Below are 15,169 nucleotides of genomic sequence, written 5' to 3'. Positions count from 1 at the left end.
TTTGGTTCGGACGCAGGATAGCTGACAAATGCAGCTGCATTTGCGGTCATTATTGCTGGAAAGACATTTTTTTTTAAATACGAGGGTGGGTCAATAATTCCTTAGAAAAAAGCATTAAAACAGTTTTTATTTTTGTATTTTTTTTTTATTTCTCAACATAATCTCCTTGGAGCTCAATACACTTGGTTAGACGTTTCTCAATTTTTTTTAAACCGTCAGAAAAATAAGTTTTCGGAAGGTCCTCAAAATAAGCATTTGTCCGATCGATGACTTCTTCATTTGAAAAAAAACGTTGTCCACTTAGCCATTTTTTTAAGTTTGGGAAAAGGAAAAAGTCACTGGGGGAAATCTAGCGAATACGGTGGGTGGTCGACCAATTTGAACTTCAATTCTTCAATTTTAGCCATTGATCGTAAACATGTGTGAACACGGGCATTGTCCTGATGAAAGAGGATTTTTTTCCTGTTTAAATGAGGCCGTTTTTCTTCAATTTCGTTTTTTAGCTGGTCCAATAAAAATGCATAATAATCCCCTGTTATTGTTTTTCCTTTTTCCAAATAGTCAACGAAAATAATTCCACGTCCATCCCAAAATACAGTAGCCATAACCTTACCAGCTGATTTTACGGTTTTCGCCTTCTTTGGACATGGTTCGCCTTTCGCAATCCACTGCTTTGACTGTTCTTTCGTCTCGGGAGTATAGTGGTGTATCCATGTTTCATCTACAGTCACAAAGCGACGAAAAATTCATCCGGATTGCGTTGCATGAGCGACAACAGGTCTTTAGAGGCCACCACCCTATTGCGTTTATTGTCGACTGTGAGCAAACGCGGCACCCATCTTGCAGAAATTTTTTTCATGCCCAATTTGTCATGTAAAATAGAAATGACGCTACCTTTTGAGATCCCTGTAACCTCAATTATCTCACTCAACTTTAATCTTCGGTCACTTAACACCATATCGTGGATTTTATTGATCATTTCTGGTGTAGTCACCTCTACAGGACGTCCTGAGCGTGGTTCATCCTTTGTTGATGTACGACCACGTTTAAATTCATTTAACCAGTTATAAATAGTTGCAAGTGAAGGAGCAGATATGCCGTGAACTAAATCCAACTCATTTTTTATTTCCTTTGCTGTTAACCCTTTTATATTAAAATGTTTAATAACAGCTCTAAACTCAATTTTCTCCATTTTTGTAAACAAGCAAATTTTTTTTTAAATGTACGAAAATAAAAAACAACAACCCGACCAATCTGATTGAAACTTCGCAGCATACTGAATCGGTAGTGCCGCTGCATGAAAACAAACCGCTTATAGTACTAGTCACGCCACCTGTCGGCTTTTCTAAGGACTTATTGACCCACCCTCGTACTAAGTTGTATGGTTATATTATTATGTATTATTATTATTCACCTGTTAACTCCTCAACCGTGTATACGATTTAAAAAAATATATATCTTGTATAGCTACTGTACTAAAACAATAGTAGGTACTCAAATCTATTTCAGTTTGTGAGCTATTATTTGTTCTATGTTGCATGACAATCGACTTCTATGATATCTGAATTAATAGAATACAGTTGAGCATAGACAACCAATTTGAGTAAATCGATTTCAAATAAAAAACATGCGATTCAAAATTCTACAGAACCGTTTTCAATATTCTGTAACTGTTGTCTGTTTCTCAGATGATAAATTATTCATATTCCAAGGGATACAAGTTTCGAATTAGATACGTTGCTAAACAGTTATTGAATTCAATGTTACTCCCATATTCTGATACAATTAATGTCTATATTGTTTTTTTATTTATTCTGCTGTAGATGGAAAATATTGGCCACATACTTAATTATATTCTTAGTATATTATGCTCTAGCAATAAAATGTTTACATTTTTTTTATACAAACATTGAATCTTTCTTTCAACCATGTCCGATCCTAATAGGATAATATGGGCCTCCACAGAGTGGAGGTTTGTTTTAACAGATTTTATTTTTACGAGAAACGGATGTCAGCCACTTGCTCAACCTATTACGTCCATCTTCTGACTCATACACAAATTGAAAAACAATATGTGTACTTGCCAGACCCAGGATTCGAGCCTGGGACCCTCAACATTATAGATAATGTTAAAACTGGTCCTTACTCAGTTTTTAATGCATGTTACTTGTACCCCTTTAATAACATTGTATTGTTTTTATATTAACCCGCAAAACGGTTCAATATCAAATCCTATTAATGGGAATATCTATCATTTTGAATTAAAAATATTTAAAAATATAAAAGCTTACTTATATAAAGTAATATAGTAATCGTGTAAGTATTCATGTTAGTAAGCAAATAATGACATATAAGTACATACGTACACGGTAATTGGATTTAGCCGATTTGTTTAGTGCTCGGGTTCTTAAGTGACCCAACGAAAGTTGGTCCATATTTTTCAATTCGAATGCCGAATAAAAATGGACGGTCGGCATTGAAGAAGTTTCGCAATGGACGGAGAGAAGGGCCCTTCAGAGGGCGAATATTGAATCCTATTGACAGGTATATCATATTAATTTTTAAATATTTTAAATTCATTAATATAAGGGCGAGATGCATAGAATATCACTAATCATTTCTGTCCGTAACCTATCCGTTTTTCGGGGGGTTGCTGCCAAAAGTTGGTAAGTCGATAATTTAGATATTTAGCGTTAACAACGGATCGGGTGTCCATATATAAATTTGTTGGCATACTAGAACAAACATTCAAGGTCATCCAATATACAGAATACGCACATAAAGCACGAAGAAATTAGTATTATGCCTGATTTTAGAGGGCATGTCAAACTTAAAATTGCAATTACTCCATAACATGATTACAAGACTTTCCAACTTTTGGCAATAACGTACAATAAATTATACTCGAACGATAGATAACCTGAAGATCTGGCATCTCATATTTTTAAACATAACCTGAATATTAAGTAGTTTCTGTTGTCACATTGATATGTTTTAATGAACTATTTTTGTGGTGTGCAATATTATAATCGTGCATTCATATTAGTATGGGTAAGTCACAATAGAAAACCGTGAAATAGGTACCAAATAAATAATGAACACCTACTACATACGTACACGGTATTTGTACCACTTGGCCGATTTGTTTAGTTGCTCGGGTTCTTAAGTGACCCAACGAAAGTTGGTCCAAATTTCTCATGTCGAATGCCGAATAAAAATGGACGGTTGGCATTGAAGAAGTTTTGCTTTGGAGGAGGGTAAGGCGCAGAGAGAAGTTGAATTGCGAATGCTACTGAAATCAACATCATATTACCATAAAATACTTTATACCTACATTTATAATGTTAATTAAATAACTTCTATGATAACAATAATTGTTAAAATAATTATTAAATAAATACTTCGTCGATAATAAAATGTTATAATCTCTTTACGTTTGACATTTCTTTGTTATTACAAGAATTAATACACTCGCGCGACGGATAACCTGAAAATCTGAAATTACATATTATTAAACATAACCTGAATATTAAGTAGTTTCTGTTGTCATATTGATATGTTTTAATGAATTATCTCTGTGGTGTGCAATATTATAATCGTGCATTCATATTAGTAAGCAATGGCATAGGTATAGGTAAATTACAATAGAAAACGGTGAAATAGGTACCAAATAAATAATGAACACCTACTACATACGTACACGGTATTTGTATCACTTGGCCGAGTTGTTTAGTTGCTCGGGTTTTTAAGTGACCCAATGAAAATTGGTCCAAATTTTTCATGTCGAATGCCGAATAAAAATGGACGGTCGGCATTGAAGAAGTTTTGCTTTGGAGGAGGGTAAGGCGCAGAGAAAGCTTGAATTTTGAATCCTATTGAAATCAACATCATATAACCATAAAATACATTAACGTATAATTTTAATTAAATAACTTCTCTGATAACAATTAATTAAACACTTCGTCGGTAATATAATATTGTTATAGTCGTACGACGGATAACCTGAAAATCTGACATCTCATATTTTTAAACATAACCAGAATATTAAGTAGTTTCTGTTGTCATATTGATATGTTTTAATGAACTATCTATGTGGTGTGCAATATTAATTATAATCGTGCGTTCATATTAGTAAGCAATGACATAGGTATAGGTAAGTCGCAATTGAAAACGGTGAGATACCGAATAAATAATGAACACCTACTACATACGTACACGGTATTTGTACTTGGCCGATTTCTTTAGTTGCTCGGGTTCTTAAGTGACCCAATGAAAGTTGGTCCAAATTTCTCATGTCGAATGCCGAATAAAAATGGACGGTCAGCATTGAAGAAGTTTCGCTTTTGAGGAGGGTAAGGCGCAGAGTAAGCGTGAATTTTTAATCCTATTGAAATCAACATCATATTACCATAAAATACTTTATACGTATAATTTTAATTAAATAACTTCTCTGATTACAATTAAATAAACACTTCATCGATAATATAATGTAATATAGTCGTAGGTATTTACGTTTGACATTAAATTTCTTCTTTATTATATCTCTTTCTATCATTATTTTTTTAAATATATATACGTTGTTTATAAATCGTTTTTTATATTCTTATGCAATTATGATTACAATATGTTATTAATACACAGCATTAGACTTTTCACAATGACATTGTACCCAGAGCTATTAGAACTCGCAAAGATATGGTTCTGGAATCGCCTCCAGTGGATAATTCGTATGGGTTCAGATCCGGTTCTTTAAAAAAAATCAATTCAACGAAAACGTCCGGATCAGAGTTATACACATAAAAATGCCGTCGGAACACAGTTATCGAGGCCATATTTCTAACACCCGTTTCGCCGACATTGAGGGTCCGACCGGTTTAAACAAAATATTTACCATTAGAGGCGTCCCTTTCTAAACTCTAATATATTTTACGTCATTAAATTAATAATAAATAAACTCAATTTCTTTCTAAGTTGATAACATTATACTGAAAATATCGATTATTATCAACATATTTATTTTTTAATAAACCCCCCTCGGTTCAAAAAGGTGTCGTAATTTAAACAGGGGGGGGGGTAAAATATTTTATGTCGAGATGTGACAATGGAAGTGGTCAAAAATACCCAAAACATGTGACACTATTTATAGTCGACCCATTAACACATCATGTACATTACAAATTATTAGTTTACAATATGACTTAGATTTTTTAAAGAAAAAGTTGTAAATTAGTAAAGAATACAGTAAGAACACGATAAAAGTAGGAAGAACATTAAGCTGTCTACAGAATGAGTTAAACATTTCTTTTTGTAAAAATTATAAAAAATAGCCATCAAAGTTACCATCACGTAAGAGGAATATCGCTATATTCTATCCGAAGTAAAGTTGTTGTAAAAAAACTATTACCATCACACATCTTAAAATAACAAACAACAGATGCTCCCGATTTCTTAGATAGTTATCAGGGATACCCATATCAACACTAACAAGAATGAAAAACTTCACATTTACACCACTCATAAGCTACAGTACATAAGCATGCTTAATATAGTTAATTTGATAAAGCCACAAGCAGTATCCATACAGCATCAAGTAAAGTAGAATCAACAATTTATTCTGAACTCTTCTCAACGTAAAACCGTACTTCAACTGATACGGTGCCCAATCAATCGACCCAGACGATGAAATACCTGATAAATAATAAATACATACCTACTCTACACGGTATTTGGGTCCCATTTGGTTAGTTATTTGTGTTTTTGAGTGCCCCAATGAAAGTTGGTCCAATGTTTTTATTTCTAATGCTAAATAAAAATGGACGATTGGCATTAAATATTTTCTTCGGCCTTGGAGGGCGGAGGGAATCGGCAGAAATGACCAGTCCTATATGTAAATAAAAATGGTAATTGTTAACTGAACGGGACACATCGGCAATCAAATAATGTTGGTTATATTTACAAACTTTTTGCGTGGAATGGTTGTTAGCCATTAGCCCAATTTTATTAGGTTTTCGCTCATGATCAATTATACCTACATTAAAAAATCAACATGTAATTTTTGCTAGGCCTGCTACGGATTCGAATCTTTACCCGCGATATCAGAGGTGGGCACGTTTTTTGGAGGTTTTCCACTTCTTTGCTATTCAGTATTCACCTTATGTACAATCTTTTATGGGTATATTATTTCTGTCAGTTTAATGCAAAAATGTAGTACCTATGTCGATGTTAGTCAATGTCTAGGTAAACAACACTGTGTCTAAATACTGTATATCAACAGTGCATTGTCAGTGAGTAAATCATGACTTTCAAACTTTCAACTGACGTTTGTCTTGATTTAAAACATCGAATTTTGTACTTAAACTTTTTTACAATAATTATGATTACAAATACGTATATAATAAATACAACTCCACGCTTTTCCATTAGCATTTTACCCAGGGAACAACAGTGACACAATTCCAAATCGACTACTAAATAGATTATTGATCAACTCGATATAAGAGTACCATATCTGAAATATGCCACATTACATAATTATAAACACGTCACTGTGAACTCTCAAAAATATGTGTTATAGTATGTTTTTTATTTATAAAATAGAAACACTTCCGGTTTTAGTATTTATTCAGAGTTCAAACGGTACACGAAAACAGATTAACAAGATAAGATGGCTCGCTCAACCAAATAACCAGATGAACTTACCAAAGGGTAAGTTCAATTCAGGTATGTATCACATTTGACAACTAGAAACCACTAGAATTTCGATAGTGTAAGGTGCTTAGTTTATTTAGTAAATAGAGGACCTGTATGATCAAAAGGATCAGAGCTAATCAGATTAAGATTGAATCTGACTGGTTGTAAGATTGAGAGATAAAAATTACGGAATTAACATATAGTTAAATCCTAATTCGTCTACATAGCGCTTGCGGCGTCCAGTCAACGCCGCTACAGAATAGTTTTGATTTTAAGGCTTATTAGTAACATGTTGAATTTATTAATATAAATAAAATCCATTTGTATTTTTTTTTCATTTAATATTATCTTAATGAACACTTAAAATTATATTTAATTTATATAACAATATTAATATTTTCACTACGTGAACATAAATAGTAACGTCTATCTTTGGCAGTACCTAATTGATTTATGTAAGTCAAAAACAGACCAAACGACATAACATACTAAACAAAATTAATAATTACGAATGGCTTATGTTATCAAAACGAACAATTTTTTTTTTCTTTTCAAAAAACGTATATATAGATGGGCTAATGCTCAAATATTGTATGTCCAGTTTTTTTACCGAAATTGGGTTAATTTAAATATACAATATTTTATTAATTTTGCAATTTATTTTCAATAATTGTTTCGAAACATTTAAATTTGCCTCGCGATATCTGCGCACTAACTTATTGTACGCAGATAATAAAAATGTCCATTTTATTTCATATTTAAAAAGGCTGTGTTTTTTTAACAATATTGTCTCATTTAAACATAAAAAACCTTGTGCATTTCGTCTACGATCTTCAATCGAGTCGTTTAAATTCGACTTTATCAAGATACACAGACTGGACATACATAGGTACCAGTGGCGTATGGTGGAGGTAGGATGTTTAAGATCCTAAATAAATAGTGCACGCTAAACTTCGTCAGTCATATATTATATATTTTTTCATTGAACCAAAACTACAACTTATAGCTACTGGTTAGTTTTTTTTTTAAATTAAATAAAGCCTGCGAAAACCAAGCCATAATAGATAATAGCGAACAAAATATTGGTCTACCTATAAAATATCTAAAATATGCCATTAAATTATAAATAGTTTTGGATATTTTATAGATAGAATAATATTTTGTATCTAGTATAATTATATAGAATATTTATGTATTCTTAATTCAACGAATAGGCATGAGTATGAATGACAAAGTGTACATAACTTTGTTGAATTGCCTGAAGCGTACCAAAACTATTATGGTTCGGTTTAGGCAGGGTTTAGTTGATTTTTAAAAACTAACCAACACCATAATTATTATGGAACTTGTAGTCTTAGTCCATTAAAAACAAATACGTATGACTGATAAAATGTAATGTGCACAATTTATGCCGGATCTTAACACCCCACCAAGACCCTTCGCCACTGATAGGTACAATATCAGTGCACTAACCTAACGATATTTAGAAAATTACAAAACTTTCAAATAATTCTTTTACTAATAAGTATGTTATTCATAAAATCAAAAACAAAAACAAACAATCTAATGTGTAGACACACATAGTACGCGGATAGAATTAATGAGTTATATAATAATATATCAATCATTAGGGTTGAAAATGCAACCATTAAAGATGGTGTCTTTCTCTTCGTCTAATAGAAAAAATAAAAACGGGCGATCTACGGCGTACTTGTACCACAAGTTGGAGAGTGATAAGCAGTTCAAAACACAGTCTGTTTCTGTCACAAATTAAGAAAAAAATACATATTAACTAGGTAATCAAATATTTTAATTATTATTAGAGTTTAAGATTGAAGGAATGCTAGTGTACCATTGACAAAACATAGTAAATCGACTCTAAATTCAAATATGCAATTGAAAATTCTACACAACCAAAATATAAACAAATGAACACATTGATACCTCAGTTCCAAAGTATAACAACTCAAAAATTTGCAGTTTTGAGTTAAGTATGAGCTTAGAATACCGATATATACTAGTCCCAAAATGTAACAAGTGATAATATGTGATTATTTTAGAATGACAGTGGTTATAATTCTTTAGAATTACACGTTAATCTTGTGGAAACCTCTGAAAACGCATATTATTAATATTAGAAAACATAACATTATGTTTATATTAATAATATTATAAATATATTTTTTAGATAGATACTCCTAGAATTTCATTAAAATCTACTAAAATTAGATATACCTACATTAGAACCTGCCCAAAATCGTGTTTCTAATTATATCAGAACTATGATTTTTGAGTTGTTACACTTTGGAACTGTGGTATCATGTCATGATACCGATGCTAATGAAATAGTTATACATTTTCTGTTATGATTCTAACAATAAATTAAGTTTTACTATCACAAAGGAATTTTTAAATTATACTATTTATCGGGCAGAGGAATACGACATCTGTCGTAATATTGGGATTATATTTAGCACTACTGGTTATAGATTATATATAGACATCTGCCATACGTTATTGTCACTTTCTTGTGTGTTCAATAGAATAATATCTAGAAATAATAATCAATATATTATCTAATTTATTAGAAATTGGTTGTGTACGTAAGGGCATATCTACGTTCGCTACAATCTGGCGGGAGTCTTGGAAACTCTAATAATAATTATTGATTTAATTATTATGCACATTCATATAATGGTAGTAACAAATCAATATGAAATTCTGAAAATAACAAGTCCGTAAGTACACTCAGATTAAAGGCACGAAAAATCTTAAATTGCGTTTTGCCGTAAGTGTTATTTTCGACATAAGATACACTGTCTCTTAGGTAGAGGCTAGTTACACACAATAAAAACACTTTCATAAATTTACACGCAGTTAGTGAAGAATTAAAAAAAAGAAATTCATAACCACACAATAACTACAGGCACATTTACTGCGGTACCTATCACAAAAAGACCCTAACGTTTCCTAAGTACACAGGGATCTTCTCAAAGTTGACAATTATGAACACGTAAGGTCTGCCTGTTTTGAAAAAGAATGTTTCGTCATCATCAAGACGCCAGGAAGGGTATTTTTTCTGATTATTTTACCTGACAAAATGGAAAGAAAAATAAGTCAGCATTATATTGCAATTTTATAAAATCTCACAAAATCTTTAACAAATTGATAGAATCAGTTGTTGTATCAATCTACTTTTTCTAAAAGATCTATTATAAACAAATATACTGACAATACAAGCGTCGCATGTGTTACACTGATACCGTAATACACCAAGAAAGTGTTAATTGAGTTACATCATTATTTTCCTCAAATTATTTTGATATTGAGGTGTAAACTAAGTCATGTTATAGTTTTTCCTCAAATTATTTCCTACTTTACAATCGATTTAAAACTATTTTTTGACATGAGTTATCAATAGTTTACACAATAACAATTTACACAAGTTTACACTTTCTGAAAGTTAAAATATTTTAGCAAAATTGCTAAATAACGTTTTTATTCTGCGAGTGGTTTCAACACACGACCACCAAACATGGAGGGTTGATACTTATCAACGATAGCATAATAAAATGGATGATGCGCGTTGAGAGTGTACGTTAACTTGGTGTTACGCGTCGAGGACTGAACCTTCTGAGATTCACTTGAATTCCTGGCAAAAAATATGATTAAAATTATATTTTCGAATCTAAGAAAAAAATCTTCTAATAAATATTTTAATATTTACAGGGATTTTCAAACTAATACATAAATTATTGACTCTTTGATCGATTATTTATAAAAATAATAAGACAATATATTATTTTAGCAATGTATCTTTATTGAAACGGATACAATAGAAAAGAAACAAATTACAAATAAGCTTTTTATATTAATTATTATACATGCCATACTAAAAAACAAAGGATAAGTATGTTGTGATTCGAATAATTTATGACACTTGACAATGTTGTTGCAAATTACAAAAAATGTTAGATTTTTATTACAATAGTATGAGACTTTGTGTTTAAATTCTATAAAAAAAAACCATGCTATATCTATAATAAACATACAGTTAAAACTCAAACAAATTTTAGAGGTACTAGAAAATGGTTATTTCAATAGTATCTGTAGTTTTTGACAAGATTTAGTGTTGTTTACTCAAAGAACAATACAGCTATAACTCTAAATAAATTTAAATAATATCTCCACGTATAGATATTACATAATATATTGTAAAGTAGGTGTACGGAATCAAAGTTGTAGTCGTGACTGTTTACGACATTAGTAGGTACTATACTATGTGGTTACGCAAGCATAATACAAAAAAAAAACAAATCGAAAATAAAGCATACTTGTTACAAAATGTGATATTTACTAATCGGTTTTAATCGTTCTTGCACATCCAAGGAATACTGGGAGAAGTTCTTTGTTGACCATTACAAACATAAATGGTTTGTTAACTTCGAATAGCATTATTACATGGTCATCATCACGTATCCACTTGGCATAATTCCGTCGCATCATGATAGCTGGTAATATAATCAAATTATTATAAGTCATCATAAAATATTGTCACACCTTATGTGTACGGAACTCCCAATAAAACCGAGATGCCTCGAGATATATTGTAATTATTATATTACTATGTTATAAAAACGCGATAACTTCCGTTGTATAGAATATTCTCTGAATGATTTTTATATATAACTTCAAATAAAAAGTTTTATTAATATATGAAATTTATGTCACATGACGTCACCGTCAATAGCCAAATATGACAAGTTTAAATAAAGCAATACGTTCTTTACTCCAATGAGTACGATAAATAAATATATAATATATCACAATAAATAATAATAAAAATCAGGATCTTAATAAAATTCAAATTTACTACGGTTTTGATTAAACTAGCAAATCGTAGGAGTATGATTTTCTTCTCTGAATATTATAAAAATAATTGGATTGTTTGTTCAAACACGATTTTTTTAATAACTAAATAATTCTCCCATTACATTGCCTCAAGGTGTATCTATGTAAATTCGTCTCAAGCAAACATCTGGTGAAATCATAAACAAAAATACATTAACACCAATCTTAATAGGAAAATATTAAATATGTATTGCACACAATCAAGCATAGAAAATGTTATGTATAGTTAGTTCTTTATAAACAAAAGACTCGCAACTCGAGATAAGTAACACACGTTTAAAATGTGTTTTTTTAATCTGTTTCAGTATTAATAAGTTTATTATGACAAAAAATAATTGTAAAATAAAAGATAAAATCGTTAAAGTGATTACGTAGCTATTAAGAAAATAATTTTGATTTGTTCTTCAAATACAAGTGAGTGTGATAGAGATATCACGTTTTTATTATCATATAGATATAAATAATATAGGTAAAAAATATTTAAAACTTTGATGAATGTTAAAAAACAAATTAATTTGAGTTTTGAGAACGAACGAGCAATACCAAATGACTACATGCTGTAATTTTATTTATAATCTGTTATATTCTACAAATAAATTCCAATAAGACATTTGTATAGTTTTTTCATTGGTTATAATTAAGAATTACAAACTTATCATACAACCACCATAGGTAGTGGTTTTATTATTTGGTAGTTATGGAAAAGCGATTGATAAATAATAAAGGTTTAAAACAATATAATGTTTGAGACTTTCAATTTTTTAACAACGTTGTAATTTTTAGTTTGTGTTTGTGGTCAATTTAAAAGATAATTAGATTTTTAGGTTTTATGTATATAATTAAATTAATAAGATTTATTGTGGCTATATAATGTGTCTAAAGATAGTTGTCATTATACAATAATTAATAAACGCATTTGGTAAAACTGTTTGTTTGAAAAACATGATATTGAAGAATTTTATTTTACTTTTTGTTTTGCTACAGTATTCCACAGATATAGGATTTATTGTATTTTTTGTGTATCATCATTAAATATGGTGGTTTGGTCACCATTAATCAATGCATAAAATACTGGATTGTTGTGTAAACAATTTTTGAATACATATTAAGACCACTGAACACCATAATGACAAAGGATCATTTCTAAAACAAAAAAACATTTTATTAGACTCATGAATGCCACAAATTATATTGAGACATTTTTCAAAAACAAGGAACATGAATTTGATTTTTGATTTATTGTGGTTTCAAAATGCGACCGCCGAATACAGTCGTTCTACCACTATCAATCAAGGTGTAATAGAAAGGATGATCTGCGTTGAAAGTTTTAACAATTTTTGGATGGACAACCCTGCTGCTGAGTTTGTTAACGACAAGGAACCCTATTAAAAAAGAAAAATAATTTTTCATTAGACTCATAAATACCTAAAAATCTAATTAAAAGTATTACAGTCAAGATATTCCACTGAATACATATCGATACCATATTTATATATAGATATTGCTAATATTAATTAAGAACTTGAGAATGACAATTGATGAGATTCAGATTAATTCTAAACAAGAATATCTAAATCGATTCCTTATTGAACGATAAAATGTCATTGAGCATTTCTGAATTATATTAGGCTAAAAAAACAAGAAAATACATTGAAATGAAAATTTATGCAAAAAATTCAAATACCATCATCTGAAAAAGAATGTTTTTTTGAGTTGTTTCCGTATTGAAGTAGTCTATCGATATATTCATATATTATTATTGCAATTTACAGTTTAACGACAAAATCCGGTGGTTTTGACGCAGTCTTGCACTGAATTTAACAGATTTATTGCGGATTAACAATGCGACCACTAAATACGACAGTATTGTCTTTACCAACTAGACTATAATAAAATGGATGATCCGCATTGAACGTATAAACGATTTTTGGATAGACATCACGACCACTTTGCCTGATACCGACAAGGACCCCTATTAAAAAAAATTAAAAAACATATTAGTTTAAGTATTAGTTTAACATATTAGTTTAAGGACTATAAAGCCGTGGGTCCCAGGTTCGAATCCTGGGTCTGGCAAGTACACATATTGTTTTTCAATTTGTGTGTGTCAGGGTATGGACCTAATAGGTTGAGCAAGTGGCTGACATCCATTTCTCGTAAAAAAAAAATCTGTCAATACAAACCTCCACTCTGTGGAGGCCCATATGATCCTATCAGGATCGGACATGGTCGGAAAAAAAAAAAAAAAAAAAAAAAAAAAAATATTTGATGGATCTATAAACAAAAACGGCAGTTTCCATTTTCATAAATTCTTTGTGTGTCAATAAAACGTACTTATAAAATGTCTTATTTCTTTCTTATAATATGTATAATATCTGAAAAAAAACGTATTCTTAATGTTTATATATTTTACAATAATAAATAACATTTTAGAATACTTTTCTCATAAATTATACCAATAGGAGAGAAATGAGACATTTTTATTGACTTGCTAACAATTATCAAAAATGCAAACTGTTGTTTCTAAAGCCGTCATTTGTGTGTTTATTAATTTATAGGAAAAATTCATGCAAACTTTTTTTTTTTTGCCTTTTCAAATTTTCAAATTTGCCAATCTTCGCTAAAATTTAATTGGTTTTCTAATGATGAAAAATGAAAACTTTGGACTATTAATTGAAAAGAATGCCCCCTGAAACAATAGTATTTTAAACCACCCTAAAATACATAATAAATAAAAATCACATAATATTTGAAATTTGTCCAAAATTACAAGTCAATTGCAAACTTGAATATAAACTTATACCGAATATATTTTACAATATAATATTAGATGAAAATTGAATTAAATGTACAATACGCATGTTGAGAAAAGAATATTTTGAAAAATGCTACCATATCCACGGATATATTATAATAATATATTTTTCCTACAAAGTTTACTTATTAGGTCAGGCATAGGTCCTTAATAAAGCGTTTCGACCTGTATACGACATAGAAACAATATTTCAGTGTTTCCACAACATCCTAGAAATGAGAACTCAACTTATTTTCAAATCACTCATTCATAATAATAATATAATAATCACTAAAAAATAGATAATCACTGATAGTACTTATAAATAAAAAAAAATATTCTCAATAAAATTACTATCCACCTTAAGGGGGAGACGCATGCCAGCAGAGAACCTAGCGGAAATATACGAAGCTTGCAATTTGAGATTTTTTTTTGATAATTTTCAATTTCAACTGTATTATTTAAATATGTATTCGAAAACATTAAAAGATTTTTTTTTTTTTTAAAACTTAAAGATAAACTTACAATTGTAAAAAAATTTAATAAAATGTGAATTCGTTGCAGGGTCAAATCTTATTATTGCATTATATTTTATGGTCATAACTATCATTAAAATTTAGTTTATTAAGTTTTAGATTTTATGTGGTGTAGATTTTTGACTAATTCATCGTTTTAATATTTTTTATATATATTTTAAAAAACATCGATTTTTATAAAAATATAAATGTGTATAACTTGAAATCCTTTTTATTTATATCAACTCGTGCTTCAATA

The 15,169-nt window shown here is 30.0% G+C and overlaps 1 protein-coding gene across 46 annotated transcripts in view; it reads right to left on the bottom strand.

Moving 5' to 3' along the window:
* LOC147069105 (alaserpin-like) overlaps positions 1-15,169 on the bottom strand; it is a 169,768-nt gene that overhangs the window by 88,497 nt on the left and 66,102 nt on the right. For 2 of the 46 annotated variants that reach the window (XM_085951308.1, XM_085951335.1), the window contains exon 9: positions 4,216-4,384. The exons of 42 other annotated variants lie outside the window; for them this stretch is intronic. In XM_085951308.1, the coding sequence (XP_085807434.1) occupies positions 4,242-4,384 (143 nt within the window). In that variant the 3' untranslated portion in view covers positions 4,216-4,241. Of the gene's footprint in view, positions 1-3,700; positions 3,873-4,215; positions 4,385-15,169 lie in introns of all 46 variants that reach the window. 2 more of the 46 variants (XM_085951312.1, XM_085951338.1) reach the window with 1 other exon arrangement.

The sequence above is a fragment of the Rhyacophila brunnea genome, unplaced genomic scaffold (genome assembly GCF_057557595.1).
Source record: "Rhyacophila brunnea isolate RB1 unplaced genomic scaffold, BYU_Rbru_1.0 scaffold_24, whole genome shotgun sequence".
NCBI lineage: Eukaryota > Metazoa > Arthropoda > Insecta > Trichoptera > Rhyacophilidae > Rhyacophila > Rhyacophila brunnea.
This window is presented reverse-complemented; position numbering and strand designations above follow the sequence as displayed.